We start from the raw sequence: 20,942 nt of genomic DNA, 5'->3' as shown, positions 1-20,942 counted from the left end.
CATTCACTGCTCTTTCTCTCTCCCTTCCTCTCCTGCGCCCTCCCTCCCTCCCCTCTTTCTTCCTCCTTCTTCTCCTCCTCCTCCGCTCCTTTTCTTGGTGCAAATGAGGCCAGTGAGAGCCAAGGTAGCGCAGTCATTCAGCATTCTCCATGAGGAGATGGCAGGGTGGGGGAGGGGGGGGGGTTTAGTGGCATAACAAGTCATAAAGGCCCACCGCAGACAGTTGTGTCCTATGATAACAGAGTGGGAGAGCCACTTGTTGGCTGATCCTCTCCCTCCTCTGCAGCACAATGGCCACTGGAGTCAGTGGGCCTGTTCAAGGTGTGGGCATTGTTCAGTCCAACCAGAGCCCATTCAGGGCAGAAGGGAAGAGGAGGGAAGGCTTTCTGAATGCAGGGGTTTTTACTCAAATGACTTAGGAAGGACTTCACTCTGTGTGGCACACAAGAAGAACCCGTTTGTAGTTTAGTCATCCAGCCACTAGGGGAGCATTACATCGCCGTCAGCTGAGTGGGACCAGCAATTTGGGCAGGCGCATTGATTGATGGCCTCAAAGTTTGTGCAGTAGATTTAATTTTTGGTCTGTAACTAGGTCACATTAACCGACTGATCATGTGAACATGCTTCGGAGCTAATACATCCGAGTACAGAATCCACAACAGCAGATGTGCAAACACTGAGGCTATTCAGACGTCAACTTTGTACAATTAAGTGTTACCTGGCCGACATTTAGGTCACCACAGTGATTTTAAAGCAGTTCTAGGCTGTTTCATATCTATATATCAGCATTGCTCTGTTCTATACATTGAAATACATAAAATGTGACTTGGTTTTGTAAGAAAGATGTGTTTTCAATGCCAGTACTGGCAGGCAGCAGAGATATATTACACTGAAAGGAGAGCATCCAATTAAACAAAGTCAGATGAGATGATTTGAAGGCTGTCTGCGTTCCTCCCATATAGCTAATCTAGAACACTCTGTCCTCATGTTTCCTGTCTTGTCCTGGCTGCTCTGTGGTAGGTAAGCACTCACCCTCTCCATGTCTCTACCCCTCTGAGATGCTGTCTGAGTGCAGGAAGGGTCATGAACCCTTTTCCAGGGATGTGTCAGGCTTGCATCGGTGAATGTCCATCTCTGCCCCCTTCTCCCCTCCACACAGCTCCTTTCTTATGCACCTAGGGCCCCCATTCACATACACATCCACAGCCATAGTGAATACACACACACACAAACCAATTTGTTAGGCTAAATGAACCTGATTGATTCACCCCATTTAAAGAGGTGTGACAGCAGTGCTGGGGGGCCTTTTCAGACATCCTCTCAGGAAGTTAGAGCTGTGGGCTATGACATAAAACACACACACACACACACATACACACACCTACACAAATAGACATTTTCCCTCCAGCTTAGTGAGGATCCTCAAACCTGCCAACCATTTAATGGTTAGTGTAACAACAGAAAAGGCTGATGATGTCATCTGTGTGAAATGCGTGGTTAGAGGGGCAACACTGTTCAATATAAACCCGTCCTGAGCAGTGGTCAACCTGTCTGATTTAACAGTGACCTTATGCGTTAGTGGCAGAGAGAGCTGTGATGTCACCAATAAACAAATGGGTTGCAACCTTAGCGCTGGACGTAACTCACAGCCGGGAGGCCGTTTTAAGCCCTTTAATGACAATTAATGTCAACAGGACAATTAGTGCACATCCACTGAAGTGCTTAACTGTAGATGGGCTGGTGGTGGATCGATCGTCCATACTTATCTGAAGATTGATTCAGACACAGAGAGGCCGGCTCTCATTCTCACTGTCTGAGAGTCTAATTTTTTCACTTTTTTCTCCACTTTCAATCAATAGGAAAGGGCCCGAAAAAGCTATGCAGATGAATAGATCCTTTTGCTGTGTTAAGTGGACAAAATAATCGCAAATTGAAACTACTTGCCTTTTTGATTTGGTGTACACCTGGGGCAACCCTCAAGCACCCATGGGGATCACTAGGCCCCACTTTGAGAGTCACTAGATCAGAAAATACTCCAGTACATTTTCTCTACAGCTGCACGCTACACCACTTCTATTTTTCTCTGTCTCTGGTCCATTGTGTGGGACTAGACTGTGGACAACCACTAGCCACTCCCCTGTCACCCTCGCTGCCTTGTGGGTGTGTTGATGGGACAGGGGGTATTTTAGGATGTATCCATGTGTGTACCGAGGCTGGTTTGGAAGGGGGTGGGTTTTGATATTGTCGCGGGGCAAATTCCAGGTGGCAAATTCCTGGCATGCTTGCGCGGCAGGATCAGTAACCAAAGGCCTGAGGCCGCCCCCCTCCTGCCCGATCCGGGCAACCCCATTAATTGTGTCCGACAGAGGGAATTGGTTTCAATTGACCCCCATTCAGTGGCCCTTTGACTGGCAGACAAAAGACACAGCCACGTGGAGACTAATGCTAGGGCTGAGCAGGCTGGAGGTGGTCCAGTCCCCACCAACCTTCTCTCTCCTCTCCCATGGGTGGGATCAGGCTTTGGCTTGATCATGCTTTGCATCGGTGCTGATAAAACAGGAAAGCGCAAAATGAATGGCTTTTGAAGGTTTTGTCTGCCGAATCAGATACTTCACAGTGTGCAATTTCTTTGATTCCTTCATGGAGCACTCATGTTCAAGCCAGTAGTGACACAACTGACTAAAGATGCAGTGCATGCTGCCCCCCCGGACCTGTTGCAATAAAAGAAACCCAACTTGATTGTGGAGATTTCAAGAGAGAGCTTAAATTAAGGACAGCAAATTATGTATGAAGATGGAAGCGTGCAGAGAGCACTACGCGATTGATGTGGGATGACATTTTAAACATAAAACGGTTGGTACTATTGATCTTAACCATGCATGTACAGTAAATCCATTTCTTTCCATTGAACTGTTTCCCTCAATGGCGATAAGTACGTTTCATCTTATTCTTGATCTCTCTTTCTCACCCACTTTCATTCTGTCTCTCCCCCTTTTAAAGATTTACACAATTGTTTTTATGAACATCAATATCATTTAATACAATTGCCATCCTTGACTTAACTTTGATTTGTGAACAGTAACCCTGTGACTGCTGCTCTGAAGCTTCAGTTAAATGGCCTGTAGCTGCTGCAATAGGAATCTACATTTAACAATTTTTCATTTGTTTAATTTATTAACAGTTAGTAAATGGACATCTCCATTTATTAACATAAGTGCTGATTTCTTTTCTTTTTTTTTTTAAAGGCCTTGTTGCCAGTTCATGTGCCAATGGGAACTTAAACCAGTGTGATGGGGCAGACAGATTTACAGCAGACAGCATTGTAAGTTGTCAGAATCACAGTGGGGGCAAGCAGGAGAAGGATAGCGAATCTGTTAAAATGGGCGGTAATGGAGCAAAATCCTGCAGGATCAGACAGGTGATTTAGAAAATGGTCCCACATAAACACCTGTCACGGCCAATTTGTGCCATGTTTACAGTAACAACAGGGTTACAGTAATAATTCAGTAATCCCTGAGACAATCCTATTATAGAAACCCATGTTCAGACCCTTCAGACCAAAGCTCATGCCGCCGTGTCACATAACCCTTGTTTGCTCATTCACACTTATACTGCATCCCAGCTTTTTCTTGGTTCCATGCTTTAGCCAGTGGACGGTATAAGGTGTACAGTGGTGTGTGTGAAAGAGTATGTATGTGTGTCCCTTCGAGGTGGCCGGTGGCCGTGAATCAGCGGTGTTGATGACAGGCTCAGGGCTCCGTGCCTGGACTCCTAGTATATTTAAAATCCCTCCTAATTAAACTTAATAGAATGTAAATTTAATATCTGCAGAGATTGTGTGCTGCTGGCCGGCCTGCTCCAATTTAAGGATTGATAGAGGCCAGCGGGAAGGTTAATTGCTGACTTGATCTACTGTCCCTGTGACATGGTGTGGGGCTGTTTTAATTGGGGCTGATCTGCTGCTACATGGACAGATTTCATTAGGGTAGCCGGCCTCTCACTGACTGGAGAGAGGTTTGGAACAGTGCCCCCTGTCTGCATCTGCAGGAAATGCAGAGGGCCGGACCAGGCATCAATCTTCCTCCCTTCCTTTGTCCTGTGTCCTTTCTCTCGCTTGAGCAGCATGAAATTAAAGGTGGGGCCCTAGACTAGCCCCTCTCCTAATGAATGCTGTAAAATGTTCAGTAATGACAGGCCAGCATGATAGATCAGTCATTTTTCACACTGTGGAGTTACGCAACGCACACGCCCACGACAACTGAGAAAACATATGAAAGATAAATTCTGTCATGAATGCCGACTTTTCTTTCTTTATGTGTATTGCGGCATGATTGTGCGAGGTTTAATACATATGGGGTCTGGGAGGATTGCTTTGCTATTTTTGGACATTTCTGATTTTCTATTTATAGATACCGAATTTACATTTCAGAAGAAATATAATTGCCTTGATCCAGTCTGAAAAAGTTCTGGAAAACAACCGAAGAAAAAGTTTAGTGACTAACTATTTCTGAGCACCATTGTGTGTTAATCTAATATGAATACTTTTTTTTTTTTATTTTATTCCACCTTACTTTTTACAGGCAAGAATAGCTTCTTATTTCTAATGCCCTATGTGCCAAAGCCACATAGGGCTAGGGAGGAGAGCAGGGCTAGCAAATGAAATACATTAGACATACAGTACATACAGTTTAAAATGACATAAAATACAATTTAAAATGCAAGACAGACAGCAGAAAAGTGCAAGGAGATGGCGTTTTTTGGAAGATATAACGGTAATGAGTTTGCCAGTTGTAGTAATACTGTAGGAAAGAAAGATAAAACAGGTTCCCTACCGTCTGTGTGTTGCCCCTGTGGTTGCAACCAACAGGAGTTCATCACATAGTCGATGGCCATTGTCCTGGCTGCTGAACCTAGTCTGGGTAAATAATTTGCACCAGTAAAGTGTAAACAATTTTCCCTTTTTAGTCCCGGCTTTGACTAGCATGTGTGTATCTGGCCTGCTATAAATCAAAAGGCGGCCAGTGTAATTAAGTGTACACTACATTAGTCAGGCTAATTAATTTTGGGGGCCATCCATCCATTAACCAGCGGGCCAGCACTGATTGGGCCTCTGTTGTGTGGAACCCCTGACACTAGGGACTGCGACCCTCCTTGGCTGCCCTCAGTTTTCCAGATACACCCATGCATTAACACCCTGAGTCACAGATGTATTACACACACATACACGCACCAGTCCCTCGTGTACTTAATCAGATTTGGACTAAAAAGAAAAGCTTATTACAATACATTTGGCAGGTTTTATGTCTATGTTTGATTCTTCAGGACACTGTTCTTCCTTCTTAATTGATTGTCGAATATGGAGTATTAGCAAGGCTCACGTTACTGGGAGGAGGTTTTATTGCTGGGCCAAGTTGTATTGACAAGTCCTTTTACATGGTTTGTTGTAGCCTACTAAATCAATATACTTTTCTGTGAAAGACAACTCACCTGACAGTCTTGATTGTCCTGGTGCAGTAAACCCCACCCAATGATTTACTACATACTACATACCTTACAGATTCAAACTGACTTATTAACACCTTCAATGTGCCCCCCTCCTGTTTATGGCCACACAGGTGAAGCCTGTAATGAAGATGTTTCCTGACAATACAATAAAGGCATATTATCTGGCTAGAAGAGTCCAATCTATCACAATGAGGGCCCATTATATCACAGATAACCCATCTGGATATAGAGGGAGACTATTCCCTCTAGACAACAGCGCCTGTTCTCTCCCTCTCTATCTCTCTCTCTTCTCTCTGTTTGCTTTCGATGCTAATGAATACAGCGCTGAAGACACGGAGGAGAAAAAAAGAGTTCAGCCATGAGGGCGTAACTTGAGCGATGCAGCTTTGATGGGAGCGCTGTCCATATAATTAAAACGCTGGCAAATGAAGAACAAGCAGTGGCTTCTGTTGGTCCTGCTCATTAACAACAGGCCGTTTGAGCCCGGCGCCAGCCATGCTATTGCCATTGTGTACTTGGAGGTCGGGGCGGGGGGGGGGGTGGGGGGCACTGTGACTGGCAGCTGGGAACACCATGCCAACGGTGGAACGGCGTGACAAACTAAGCCAAGGATGAGCGCAGAGCCTGGCACTATCAGGGCCTGTGAGGGCACGTTGCCTGGTAGGCCCCTGGGGTTGGCCCCGGTCAGGGATGTAACCTGAGGTACCCCGCCATCGCTGTCCCCTTCCAGCTGGAGCCAAGGTCTTCACTCCAGACTTGCCGCACTGTTACTCTTTCTAGCAGAAGTTTTATAGTATTTACATCCAATAAAGATTTGTCAGCTATACTATTGATGCACATTAGATGAAAAAAGGGAGTTTCCTATCATGCTTTAACCCTCATGTTGTCCTCAGGTCAAATTGACCCGTTTTCCTGTAGCAATCTTCTTACCCAATTACCCAAAATAACATGATTGATTCCACACAACTCTCTTTGGCAAGTACAAATCTCTACTTTCATTATTTTGGGGTGTCTTATTCAATTTTATAGCATTCGGAAAATTGAAGTGGTTTTGAAATAGTATTGAGTAAAAGTTGACATCTTCCAGTCTGTGATTATCCATCAACATCCATTCCTTTAATTTTAGTCTAAATAATCCTAAATTAAGATTAATTCCTTAACTTCTGCTTTTTCTAACTCAAACATTAGGTATAATTTCCTATAAATGAGGTTTATTGACCATAAATTCCCAAAACAACTGTAAAACTGAAGTTGATAAGTTAGTGTTATGTAGTGTTGAAAACGTCAAAAAAAGTGACAAACATTGAAAAAAGCGTCAAAAGTGTTGAAAAAATGGACAAAAAAATAAGAAAAAGTTAAAAAGCGTCAACAAAAGTGTTGATTTTCAATTTTGACAGGAAGACAACACAAGGGTTAAGTGTTGTGGTGCATTTGTATCAGGCTCTTCATTTTTTAAATTATTGTGTAGTGAAGTTTTGCTAAAAGACAGGGCAGTAATTTGCAAGATATTGCCATTAAAACTATAAAGTATTTAGACATAACTTAGTAGCTCAAAATACACCTAATGTTAACTGTGCTTCTCCCTCTCTCTCCCAAACATTATTTATCTTCTTATTGTTTACTACTCTTTAACTTCCTCTCTAGCTATTTCCTCTTTATCCAAAAATGTTTATTAGCACTCTATAGCTACAAATTATTTTCGTTATCAATTAATTTGCTATTATTGTCTCCATTAACCGAATAATACTTGGTCTCTAAAAGGTCAGAGAGTAGGGGAAATGTCCATGACAATTTCACAAAGGGACCTTTTTAAATATCTAGTTTGTTTTGTCCGACGAACATAAACGCTAATTCAGTTTATTACCACAGTAAACCAGGACAACCTGCAAATATTCATAATTGAGAAGCAGGAACCAGTGCATTTTTGCTCATTTTGCTTAAAAAAAAACAATTCATTGATTGTCAAAGTAGCAGATAAAGTCAGATCGACGATTGTTTCAGCTCTACATCAAATCTTTTTTTAATTGTCTTTGAAAAGATCAGGAAAAAGATCTACCATAAAAGACACAAGATGTTCAGCCCCTTTCAAGGAGCATCATTCTGAAGAAAACCCTCTTGAATTGAATCGGTTCTGTAAAGCAGATTAAGTGCACTTAGTTAGAGCCTCTTGGTATGTTTCAAACACACTAAACTAGTAATCTAGTCAGGAGACGCATCCTTAAATGCCCCTGAGCATTCTTTCAGTGGAAGGACACCAGACACTTCATGTACAGTTTATTTAAAAAGGATGGAGATAAGTCTCTTTGTGTCTTGCATTTATTAGTATCCATTATGCGGTTGCCAAGATTACACAAACGATATATAGATATTGTAAAATCTAATAAGTGAACCATTTGATCATTCTGTAAATTCAAGTGGACTGGATTCAATACTCAATCCATGTCTTATTTTATTTAATGTACCACACAATGCAATCTTGCTATGAATCATGAATAATCAACTTTCCAGTCTCGGTCCTTCTTTATCGCTTAGTTTCTTGATGGTTTGTCTCGTCTTCTGTTGGTCCGAATGGAGCCCCGCCTTTGAAATCCCGAAGAGGAACAGCAACAGCTAACAGTGATGCTATTATTTAGTCCAGATGAAATGTGGCATAAACTGTGAAGGATAGGAATCTCTTTGTGCCTGGTACATAGTGTCCAACTTGAATGATGTCAGTCTATTTTTGACTAATGCAGTCCTCGGCCTTTGTAGAGCCGAGCACAATAATTGTTTTTTCTCTCTCTCTGAAGGATAGTTGCCAAGATAACACGTTGTCTTTGCGGCCTGTGCACAAAAATGCACAAACACCATCTCCAGTGCTATTTCCAGCCTTTTAATCATTACCGTTTGCTCTAATGCATCTGCAAAGAAGCAGTCTCATGGCTGAATTCACAACCTGCTCAACAGTTGGTCACCGTCACGGTTATTTAAACTATTGTAATCCGGCCATAACTTAACTAAGTTGTTTCCAAATTTATTCACATAGACCCCTAAACCAGTGGTGGAATATTTAAAATGCATTTACTCCAGTACTGTACTCGAGTATAAATTTGTGGTACCCTTTCTACTTCTACTCCGCTACATTTCAGAGGGAAAATTGTACTTTTTACTCCACTACATTAATCTGACAGCTTTAGTTATTTTTTTGTTACTTTATAAAGTAAGATTTTTGCACAGAAAACACATGTAGTAAATAAAATAGGATCTTTTAGTGTGAATGAAGCTACCCAACAATGCTGAACTCATTACACGATTAACACAGAACTGTTTTTATGGTTTCCCGTTTCTAGAATGTGAGTATTTTTCCGCTTAGTACTTTAAGTACATTTTCCTGATGATACTTGATCTTTACTTAAGTTACATTTGCAGTGCAGGACTTTTACTTGTAACAGATTATTTGTCTACTGTGGTAGAAGTACTTTCACTTAAGTAAAGGATCTGAATACTTCTTCCATTACTGCCCTAAACTGACTCAAATTAGACCACGGCAACTTCATTTCATTAGATTTCTGATAGGATTTTTGCTTTTAGATGACCAAATTAGTCATAAATTCTGTCATTGTTGTATTTATAAATGGAATTATAGTGACAATAAATTATTATTCTTTTTACCGGGGTCCCCCTGGAACCCCCTCAAGGACCCTAGACTGCCTTAACTCATGGTATGTTTGCTCGTTCCATTGCGAAATGAAAAAGAACAACAGATGAGTGAAGTGTTGGTGCTGTTGTAAAGGAAGCCAGTAGAAGTTTTAGGATTATTTGAACAACTTGACCCACAGGTTTCCCAGTGTGAATATTTACTGTCGGTAGCAGAGTGATGTCCCGACAGAATGGCTCATTGTAACACAGCTGTAAACCCAGTGTTGGCACCATGGGCTTTTAAACAACTCTGCCCTCTGACATTAAAAGTCGCTAGGCTCCATTCGTATCCGCACACAAATATCCCATCATATTTAAGAGGGCCCATTAAGGGCCACATTGAGAATTCATGGGCTTTTCTCTCACTCCCCCTTGTGTGATTTATCTGTGACGGCCATATTGCCGGGCCCTTTTCAGAAGGAGTGGCTCCTGTTTTTGTCTTAGAGGAGGCCCAAAACAATGCATTTCAGGCCCATTTCTCTAACAGGGCCTCCTCTTTCAGGGGGCAGAGAGAGCCGGGGCTGGCCTAACATCTGTTTGTGTCCAGAGCCAGGCGGGACCGGAGCACAGCGTGCCTCGGTGGCCCCCTTCTCCTCTCCCTGGGGGTCTTTGTTCCCGATTTCATGCTATCAGAGCGGCAGCATGTTTTCCTGCGCAGAGCTGTCAGCAGCATAAAAGGCCCTGAGTGGGGTCACATCAAGAGGGATGGCCATGAAAAATTGGTAAAATGTATCACAAAGCCCACCCACTAGATGGTTGCCTAGCGCCCTGTGGTGGGGTGTCAAGACCCCTCCTCCCTCCCCCACCTCCCCTCTGTACCTTCCTCCTTTCCCTTTCCTTGGCTGAATTACACCTCTCTCTTTCTCTCTCACCCTGGCGGACAAGCAGATCATTTAGATGAAATGGTGCAAACAAATTAAAGGGTGGTGCTTCAAATTAATCAATGTTCCTTGTGTGTGAGGAGGATTTTGTGCCTTGCCAGGGTCTTCTCCTCCCAGTGTCCCCTGAAAGGAAGATGGCTGGTCACCTGCCTGCCTGAAAAAGCCATCAACTGCTTTGGTAGCTCAACTGTTGCTAAGAACAGGAAAAGAAATAAATAGTAATAATAATAATACTCAAAATGTAGTAGTAAGCAGTAGTGACATCAGTGTTGGGTGACTGGATCTTAGACTAACTAAGTTGCATACTTGTAGTATTTGTAGTCTCGGTGATAGTGCTAACCAAGCTCCTGCTCTCTTTAAAAGGTACAGAATTAGACTTTCATTAATTGTTAGGTCCTGATCTCTATCGAATACCAGAGTAATGAACTCAACAGACTCTGCATTCCTATTGGACCACCACTAATCACCAATCACTGATTGGGTCTTCAATATTCTGTAATTGACTCAGCAACGACAAATTACCTCAGTGTCTGTTTCCTTGAATTGATTCCTAGCTACAGCTCAGGTGGAATAGGTAAATTAAATGAGAGCGCAATGTTTTCTAGTGCTTAGTAAGTGTTTATACTCTATATCAATAGCTCTTCTGTTTGCCATGTTTAAATGTGCTACAATGATTGCTTCACAGTTGGATGTGAATGTGGTTCCTCATTAACAGGATAAATGCTCTTTTTAAGTCTGAGCCGTTAAAAAGAAAACATGAATGGCCGTTGCATTGCAACCTCCTCCTTCACATACCAAAGCCTCCTTTTGGAAACATAACAACTGCAGCTAACAACATCTTAAATGAATGCCACATTAAGATGACTATTGAGCAATTTAAGCATGCATGGCCTTATTGAGAGGTTAGGAGAAGCCGGTACGTTAAACAGCCTTGCAGACATCTGCCGCAGTTGGTTTCAAAGTGCTGACTAAAAGTGGCAGGGGAGGTTTCTCAGATTAAATCTCTCATTAGGTTTTCTTTGTACAGGTGGCAGTAATGTGTCAAGAGCCCGGCCTGAGACAATGTCCTCCTCTTAGTAGGACTAATACGCCTCAGGAGAACCCAGCCTCCTTTTTACTGCCACTACTTTACACAGAGAGACAGTCACAATGAAGCATCTGGTGGCCTTTTCCTGTGTAGAAGGCTTTTCCATGGCTATTGTGTCTGCTAGTGTGCATGTGTGAGAGAAAGAGACACAGAGATCAGGAGGCTTAGTACATTTCTGTGGCTCGACTTGCCTTGTGTCTTATTGAACTTGCTGTGTATTAGTATGAATCTTTACTTAAATGTTTGAAGATCATTTCAAAACATTTGTTCCCAGCTCTGACAATGTGTGTGTGTTTGTGTGTGTGTGTCCGCGTGCGCGTGCGTGCGCAACCCCCCGGTAGAGGGAGGTCGCCAGGGTCAAAGTGATGAATTTTTATAGGCCTGTTCCCTGTGTTTCAGCCCTGTCCCTTTCTCTGCGCGCTGCACTGCCTCTCAAAGACAACCATGCAGGGCAATTTGTCCTGCGGGGCCTTGCAGAATGGGCCAGCAGAGAAGTTAAATACCAGGGGGGAACACACACACACACACACACACACACTCACACTCACACACTCACTCACACAAAACATACACATACATTCAGTTTCTTTCTCACACACACATACACACCCCTCCGTCCTGTTGTCCTGAATGATTTGTGGCCTGTCCATTATCCATTTTGAGGGGACAAATGCTTTTTGGTCAGTTTGTGAAGGTAAAGCCAGAATGGCAGTCCTCAATGCGTGCCATTGTTTTAGAGAAGTTTCCCAGATGTTATAATGCATGAGATAAATAGGGCACATTATCACTACCTTGCACGCCCTCTTATCTTTCCTCTTTATTTTGGCAAGGGCGGGGCATGTTAGGAGACCTCCTACGACGCACATATTGCCGTCAAACCTCAGTGTCAGCTCTCACACAGCTCGACGACTTCGTGGGAGGGGGTGAGGGTTTGTGTGTGAGTCGCTCGCTGTTAGGGGTGACACAGGCCAGGTTTACTAGGGTCAGTTGTTGACCGGTGGGTCACACAATGGCTAACTTTGCTGGTGATAATATGTCCACTCTCACCTCTCCTCCATGTTGAATCCCCATCCTGCTGTGTGTGTCAATGATGAATCCCCAGTGTTTGGAAGCATTAAATTAGCCAGCCACAGGGAGAGAGGAGTGGATAACTCTGGCTTGTGTCCAGTCAGATCGGGCGGGGAGGGTCACAGCTGATTTACTGGCTCTCCTGTGTAGTAGCTGGCATGAAAGCAGGAGGAAGAATTTGTTGTTGCCTTCTTTGGATGCCCCCTTCTACCCGGCTCGGGCAGATGTCGCAATCACGCATGCGGGATGGCCGTGATGAACGGTGGCAAGCGGAAGAAAAGTGATCGCAGTGCTAAGCAATTCACGATGAACCTGCCAGCCCCGCTGGCACACCTTAACTCAGCTGGCAGACCCTGCTTTGCGTGGCAGCGAAAAAATAATGGCGCGTTCTGACAATGCCACTGCCCCTGCTGACACAAAGGGGAGCCCTTGTCCCCTGCCTCTGGTAATGAAGAATGAATAGTTAGCTCATTGTCCACTCATCCTCTGTCTCCCTCTGCACACAGTCTCACTCTCTCTACCTAATTGGGGTTTAATCACTGAGTTCTAAAGGCACTCAATGGATTTTAATATTGGTGGAATGACACTTTAGTGTGATTCATTGCATGGGATTGGGGCGAGAGAGGGAGGAACATAAACTCCCAGGAGTTAGGAGGAATTGTGCATTGGCTGGCACCCTGTTATGTCTAACATGTTTGCTACATGTTCACACTTGGCAGACTGTAATTCTGATTGTATTTAAAAAAATGCAACCTTTACTAACTTTTCAAAACTACTGCATCTTCATCAGAGTCAGTATTGACTGAGTCATAAAGCCAATACAAATATAGCCAACCACCATTAGATATTAAGTCACAACAGGACCTCAAAAGTCATGGTTTAAAGGCATGGTGTTGTCAGAGGTAATATACAAGTACCTTAAACATATACTGTAATGAGTATACTGAGAAAAAGAGTTGCAAGTACACCAATACATCTTTAAAGGATCCTACTTAAAAGTATTGCCTGTGTATCTGAAGCCTGATATATCTTATTGGTCTAAGCCATAGAGCTCCATTGTTGTCCAAAAACACATCAGTGAGCCACACCGTTGGACATGTTCCTTCATTACCATGAACCCACAATGTAGTTTATTTGGACTCAATCCCAGATTCATCGTCCTGCTGCTGTAAATACTCACTAGAGTGTGTACAAATGTATATTAATCTGCGGCTTAAGATAGTCCCTAACAAATGCACTATATACTCCCGTTTCAGCAATGTTTGCTAAACGCTAGAGTGCCCAGCTGTTTTATTAATTAAATTAGTGAGATTTTTTTCTTTCTATAAATAAGTTTTTTATATGTGACCTGTTTAAGGTTAACATCTTAAGTAGATTGGTACATCTTAATAGGCTTGGGGCTCTGTGCCGCAGAGGGTAGGAAAGTATTGAGAGATGGACTAACACATTGTTGGATTTGTTATCTTCCTGGGATTGACAATGAGAAAAATATATAATAACACCAACCTTTTCATCTCTTAACCAGCTTTGCATTGGCCCCAGAAACAAGAATGTTAAAAAGAATCAGCAGAGACGGTTTTATTGTTTTTAAAATATGTAGTAGTGTAATTAAATGTTCTTTTTCTGTGGGTTCTTCCCATTGACCTCCCCCTGTGTGTAATATGCATTGTCAGGAAGACCATTGGGTCGTCTTTGGGCTTCTTGGTGTTAAAGTTGGGCACAGTGGATCGCCTCCATCTGTTGGCAGGACCAGAGACAGAAGGCTTGAATGCGTGTGTGTCTTTGCTCTTTGAAGTGGGACAGATTGCTTTAACCTCTCTTCTAAGGAGACCAGCTGGAATAGAGAGCTCCTTTAAACAGCCGCTTCCTCCTTCGACAGTCATGAGATTATCCTCCATTGATGCACAAAGGCAGCGCCGTCCTCCGCAACCTCTCATCCCAGCCCCCCCCGGCCTCTGGCCCTCTACAAACACTCAGTGTTGACCTGTGACCCATAATGCAGAGATGTTATGCCAAGTCACTTTGCAGATCTGTTAAAGAGCCCAGAGGAGTGAAGACATCCTTACTGTCCCCTGGACTACAGCAGCTTTTCCTGACAGCTGTCTATTAGTATTTTCCCATCGCCTGGTTTACCCTCTCCCTCCCTCACAGTAATTGTCATGTATTAGATAAGGAGCAAATTTCAGCCAAATGAATCATGATAATATCATTTAGTGTGGTCAGTGAGAGTATGTCCATGTTTAATGTGCTTAGGAGGCCGGAGCTTTGAAGGGAAAGATCTGTTCAGAGATTCTGAACAAGCACCTGGGCTCTGCTGGCAGTAGGAAGGAGACATCACTGCATTTATACGGTCCTAAGTGACAGCATGGGATTCTCATTTTCCCCATCTTGGTGTTTGGTGATCAGATCTTATGACAGGGGCACTGGGATAAGCAAGGACTGTGGTTCGGAGGCTGTGTGTGCGAGTGTGAGTGTGCGTGTGTTGGATGAGGGGGAGGTTTATCACGGAAGGACAACCGTTGGGAAGCTGTGATCAATCGGGTGCAATCAGCCACCACCAACTGCACTGACACACTGATTGGTCAGTCGATGAGCTTATGAATGGATCAATCAGCCACACGTCAGCATCCAACGCCATGCTACAGTCCAGCCCAGGATGGTATAACATAGGGTTTAGTTTGTTAAAAAATATAGATGATAATAGCTTTAATCCTGTTAAGTTAGACGGCGCACATCCTAAATAAATCAAGTGTCTTCAGCTTCTTCTTTGTCGTTCTTGCAATGGGCCAAAAATCTGCCTTTGGAATGATTAGTTTCCCTAAAGCGTAATTCACCTTGGAATCCAGTATGTAATTGTTCTAGGGAAAAGACACTTTTGCCCACAAGAAAAGGCAGCATTAGCTAATTGTTCTTTTTTTCTAATTGAGTCTTCTTTGTAGTGACACTCTTGGCACAAGTTAAAGGCTGTCATGAATACGAGACCTGTGGTTTCAATTATTTCCATCCCATTCTATCTGTTCATATCCATTTGCATGTACTTATGCATGCATGCATGCAGGTGTACCACTGCCAAATGTAGAGGACACATTCATGTTCAGTGATGACCGTGTTTTGATCTAAGCTTGCGTACCAAATTATCCAAATCATTTCATCACGTAAATAGAGGGACTATTTTTGTCCTTGTGATATTGATGCTTATTGTGCCAGTAAGCGGTGTGAGCGTCTGGCCTCAGAATTAGCTGTGGCCAGGGATTTGTGCTTGACTGACTTTTGGATTTGCAAAGCGAAACAGAAGGTGGCTTGCTGGGAAGAATTATAAGACCCAGATATTTGTAGAATCCAAAAATAAATGTGTGTATATATATATATACACTGTCTAGAAAGGCTGTAGTTTTTGTCACTTAAGTCTGGAAAAAAAACATGTTAAACATAAAGTGTACCACATTATACTCTATAATACGCTAATCAGTGATGCCAAAAAATGACTTTCCGTGGTTGTCTTTGGCTAGTTGTGGCTACAATGACTTTTTGACAGGGAAAGTATCTCTTGCCCTTCTCACTAGCTCCTTCTTTGGCCTATTCATTGCACAAAGCTGCTTAAGCGCACTTAAGCGCATTAGCATTTGGCTGCCAGGGGACCATATTGACCCTGCATTCGGATGGCCTAAATGAGTGAAAGATGGAGCGATTTGTTAGGGCTTTAGAAAGTTGCTTTTGGGAAGGGGGGGGGGAGCATGAAGGAATGGGGTTGAGGCAGTGGTGGGGAGGGGGAGAGGGAAGGTGGAGCGGCAGAGAGTTGTTCCACTTTCTCTCAGGGCATGGTTTGTTCTAATCTGGTGTGCCGTTTCTTCCTGGCCGAAGCAGGACTGATTTGTGACATTTCAGTCTAAAGGGCTTTTTTCTGCTCGCTATATTGGCTTAACCCGATTATCTAATCTGTGCTTTGAATTTCAATCAGGTCACCCAGTCTCTGCTGTGTGGTATGGGAACCACTGGCTGAGGGATTACCTCATTCAACTGTCTTCAAACACAGATGGTCGAATGTTTAACTAATTGTTAAGAGAGTCCACAAAGGGGAATTTAACCATGCACACAGTCCATGGGGTCAGTACATAGATCCAGATAAAGGGAAGGGACAGTGAGGTGGTAGTTTGTGAGACAGATTTTTAAAAATCATTCAAATGCGGCACAGTATAGTGTATGGTGTTGGGTACCAAGGGCTGTAGTAATGGTTTGCTCTCAGAGCATAAGAAACCACTGTACACATTCTGAGTGCATGTGTGTGATGGTGTAAGGGTTGGCTACACTTTTAATACGTATATGAACATCTGGGTAACCGAATAATCCAATTTCCATTATAGCAACTTTGTTTTTCCATGTGAACACACAACCAGCTTGTATACCTAACAGGATTCAACCTTCACACTCTTTTCCTTCTTCTTTGTCTCTTTGGGAGGACTCACTCTCTCTTCCTCTCTCCCCTCCAGAGTCTCTGCTCCACTGCCACCCTGCAGACAGTCAGAGCCGCCGACACCAATGAAGTTGACAAGCTAATATTCCGAGAAAGTGACAATGACCGAAAGGTAAGCTATACTGCATCAATGTTGCCTGTCAAAATACTGACTTGTCAAAACGTCATAAAAAAATGAAACCTAAATTTAAGTCATAGTGTCATTTTAACACCTTTTTGTCAAATTCAAATTTGTTATGAGGCCTAGTCCCACCAGAAAATTCCCCTGTGTGAAATAAGCAGGCCTAGATGTTTGGTGACATGGCGACTACACACATGACTCCAAGAGCTTCTCTCTATTTTCGCCATACTGAGCCGTCATATTTATCTTAATATAATAATTTAATTCAATACAGAGTTGTTATAGAGGGGGGAAAACCTCTTTGAACTAGCTAGTAAGCTTTTTTGGGCTAACTGGACAATAATTCACACAGTATATTCAAGAAAGCTAATTGCACCATTGCCTCCTGTCTTACAACTGTCTAGAAAATCTTGTATTTTTTGTGAAGCAGCTTTATTCTTCTATTTGAGTGCTAAATAAAAGTGAGAATTTGTGTGTCAAAAAGTTGAACTTGACGTGACATATTCGCGTTGGCGATTCCATTGAAATAGATGATTTGGTTGCAAAATTCCTTTGTTTTAAACACTGGTGTGAACAGGCCTTAATAACATGAATATGATGATGCATCTACACTGCGTGGGGAAAAGGGAAAGTTGCACTTGTGGCCTTGTAAATAAACCTTCAAATACTACTTATTTTCTAGTTCTATATTTGTCACCTCCCTCACCTTGAGTCATTGCAGGTTGTGTCACCATGCAGTGTAGAGGGTGTGATGCCTCGGCGAGACACGTCGAGAATTAACTGTGCTGCAGCACACTGCTGTTCATTAGTGCTCTAATTACAAAGTGCAGTGCACATTAGTATTGATATTAATCAGAGCACCGTTTCTCTCTTGCCACTGATTCAGGTTGTTCTTCAACTTGAAAAGAAGCTTTTTAATTATGTCAACCAGGACGTTTTCCGAGAAAACAATGGGACCTCAGTAAGTCACCCCTTTGCTTCCTAACCCTTTATATATCCATCTACTCTCTTTATTTCTCCACTTCCAGTTGTTTATTACAAATGTAGTTCACTTTATCAACTGTGTAGACGTTCTTTTTCCACTTTCATAGTACAACAACTGCCATTGACTACATTTCAAATTGATTATCTGTGAAAGGAACAGAGCCCAGAATGAATTCAAAGGTTTAACGGCAGCCACATAATTGGATTTGAGGGCTTTCTATATTTGGATAATAGGTACAGAAAGGCTAGTGTAAAAGGAAATATGTTCATGTGCAAACAAGCCCTGGCTGCAGCGGCTGACCTGAGTCATGCAGACGCTTTAATTGATGCCTTCACATCCCATCGACACACAACACACACTGTCTTTGTATCTACTGCGGGGCCAAGTGTCTTTGAAATAACTTTTAAATGAGATGAGAGTGTAGAGGAGGTGAGTGTTAAATGTCTGCAGAAGACAAACACCCGGTACACACTTCCACTTTTATACGGCTATATATTACATTAAGTAGTTTAAAGTTGGACCTTGTTAAAAACCACATGAAGAACAAACACACACACACACTCACACACGCTCACACACACTCACACACACTCACACACACTCACACACACACACTCTAAAGCTACTTTGTGGTCACACTGGAAGCATAGAGTGTATTTATGTTGTTGGCCACATAATGTATAAACATAATAAAAGTTAAATGTATGAACTTTAATTGGAATTGTGTCATGCTGATATCTTGTTATCGTTTCACAACACCTTGATTCCAAGGAAATTGTATAACATTGTGTTAAATTGTGGTTATTTACATTAAATATGACACACATTTCTTTTTATAGCATGCATCTAGCAATTTATGAAAATGATATGTTTTACCTGTAAAGGCCTAAGCCTAATTGATTGACAGATGGTTCAAGATGCTCTTTTTCAGCATTGCTCTGCTTTATGCTTGTGTACTGAATGCAGCGCCTGTACTCATAGAAAAAAACAAATCATGAAAGCTTCTTCTTCCCCATCAGGTTTCTTTAGATTTAAAGAGGAAATGTTTTCTGCACTGTCAAATCGTAAAACAAATTGATTGTGTTGTGTTCTGTATAAGCTTCAGCACTGCACTGAAGTTACACATGCTTACCCCAATTCAGCATGACGCTCTGAGTTTAGTAACGCTTACACACACAATTTCAGTTGTGTGAACGAGTCTTTTTGACCTACCGATTAGAAACCTGGTTATTTTTTAGGGGGAGAAATAATCTTTAAGCATATCTCCTAAATACACGGTGTTATGTGATCATTTTTCTGAATGAATTCACTTAAACCGGCCCCTAGTGATAAGTAGATCACCAAAACAGCAGGAAGGGACATTATTCAGCTATTAACCCAAAGATGGAATTTGAAAGACTCAGATGCTGGCAGATATTGACCTTACACATTGTACCAGTCGACAGGGCAGAATCGTTGAATCTCATCAGCAGAAATGTGTAGGAAGTGCGTAATAGTAGCTGTAGGAGGCTGAGGACCCCCCCACCCCCCACCCCCGACATCCATCTACTCACCAAAGCCTGACAAGATGGACGACATAATGGGGGCATCAGAGATAATCTGATGGTCATGGTCTAGTTAAACACACCATGTTATGATCCTTATAAAACAAACTACCTTTCCAAAAGGATAAATGTCCCTCCTCACACTCCTCCACTTGGGAAGGAAGGGAAAGAAGAAAAAAAAAATCCATTGCATCCTTCATCAAGTGCAAGACTTGTACCGGCTTGACAGAAATTTAATTCGAGGCAGCTCTTGAAAATAATTATTGTATTTTGAGAGGAGTAATCATTGGCCGGGACATGATTGAATGTGTCCATGCCTATTGACTTTTGCTATGATTAATAGGTTTGTTTAGTCGATATTCCCATCGAAATTGTATAATTAATTATCCCCGGTGCTGTCACGGCGGGACGATGGAGAGCCCTGATGAGTATTTGGGAAGATTACATTTTCCAGGCGCTCGTGGCGTCAAGGGGCACCGCGGGGCCTTGCTTCGGTGGAGAGATGGGAGGAGCAGTTTGTGTGTGTGCGTGTGTGCGTGCGTGTGTGTGTGTGTGTGTGTACACATTCGTGCATCGGCAGATCTGCACAGTTTCTTCCTCTCCTGGAGCACATGCCCGTGGGGCTGTCCCCCTCCTCCGTCCACATTGATTTTGTTTCAGTATCTCTTTATTGTAACTTTATCAGTGTGGTGTCGGCAGATGGGGGACCGGGTGAGGAGGGTGCGTTTGTGTACTAGCTGTAGTAAGTGATGAACCTTTCTGTCTGGCCGGCCTCTCTTTGTCATGCTGGCAGCGTACTCCTCAGCATTACTCAAAAGCCCGGAGACGTTTTCAACATGAGAGGACATAAAAAGAATAAAGAACAAATGCCGCTCCAGCTTAAAGTTTTTTTTTTTCCATCTTTTACCTGTCAAAGCTCTTAAGTGGTAATACAGAAGCCACGCTGAATGAAATCTGACCTTATAGGATTTATATAAACTGATCCCGTGTTGGGTCCCTGGTTGTCTCTTTGTTTAGCTGGCTTTTATTCTGTATGGTTCAGGAAAGTATTGACTGCTTCCTGAGCCTTATTAGAAAAGATAGCCTACATGTGCTGCAGGCATTGTTTACGGTAATATGGCTGTTCAACTTGACTTTTGCTTAGTTCTTCCAACAATGAAAGAAAAGGATCCCCTTATTGTGGAAGTAGGTGTCCATTTTCTGTCATTTTTTACATTTTTATCTAATTTCCTTCCTATCTACACAAAATAATTATCATGGACATGAGAGTTCAGCCGTGCACTGTAGTGTTTTGTTTGGGTCAGTCCTGTTCATCACCAATCGGCCACCCCCCCCTGCCAGTGACAGTTTATCGTTTTTCCACACAAAATAATGAAGATCCCATAAAAAGAAGGAAAAATATGACCTCTGCAATGAAAGCCAAGTGTGAGGTGTAAAAATCAAATTAAATGACCTTTCACCTCAACATTTATTGATGGGTTTTAATGGCAGCAGGTGTTGTCACAGGGGATATTTGACAACGCGTAAATCAAAGCACAATTACAGGTGGTGGACAAGCCGCCAGCACAGTGAGAGGGACAGTTGGGGGCCGAACACATCGTA

At 42.7% G+C, this 20,942-nt stretch overlaps 1 protein-coding gene across 2 annotated transcripts in view; it reads left to right on the top strand.

Annotated features, from left to right (window-relative positions):
• The window catches only part of inpp5a (inositol polyphosphate-5-phosphatase A), a 162,992-nt gene that overhangs the window by 119,524 nt on the left and 22,526 nt on the right, over positions 1 to 20,942 (top strand). For both annotated transcript variants that reach the window (XM_032541127.1, XM_032541128.1), the window contains exons 10-11: positions 16,707 to 16,802; positions 17,698 to 17,772. In XM_032541127.1, coding sequence (XP_032397018.1) covers positions 16,707 to 16,802; positions 17,698 to 17,772 — 171 coding nt within the window. The remainder of the gene's footprint in view (positions 1 to 16,706; positions 16,803 to 17,697; positions 17,773 to 20,942) is intronic.

Source organism: Etheostoma spectabile, chromosome 17, assembly GCF_008692095.1.
Source record: "Etheostoma spectabile isolate EspeVRDwgs_2016 chromosome 17, UIUC_Espe_1.0, whole genome shotgun sequence".
NCBI classification, from domain to species: domain Eukaryota; kingdom Metazoa; phylum Chordata; class Actinopteri; order Perciformes; family Percidae; genus Etheostoma; species Etheostoma spectabile.
The sequence above is the reverse complement of the archived record's forward strand: the minus strand, read 5'-3'. Positions and strand labels throughout refer to the sequence as shown.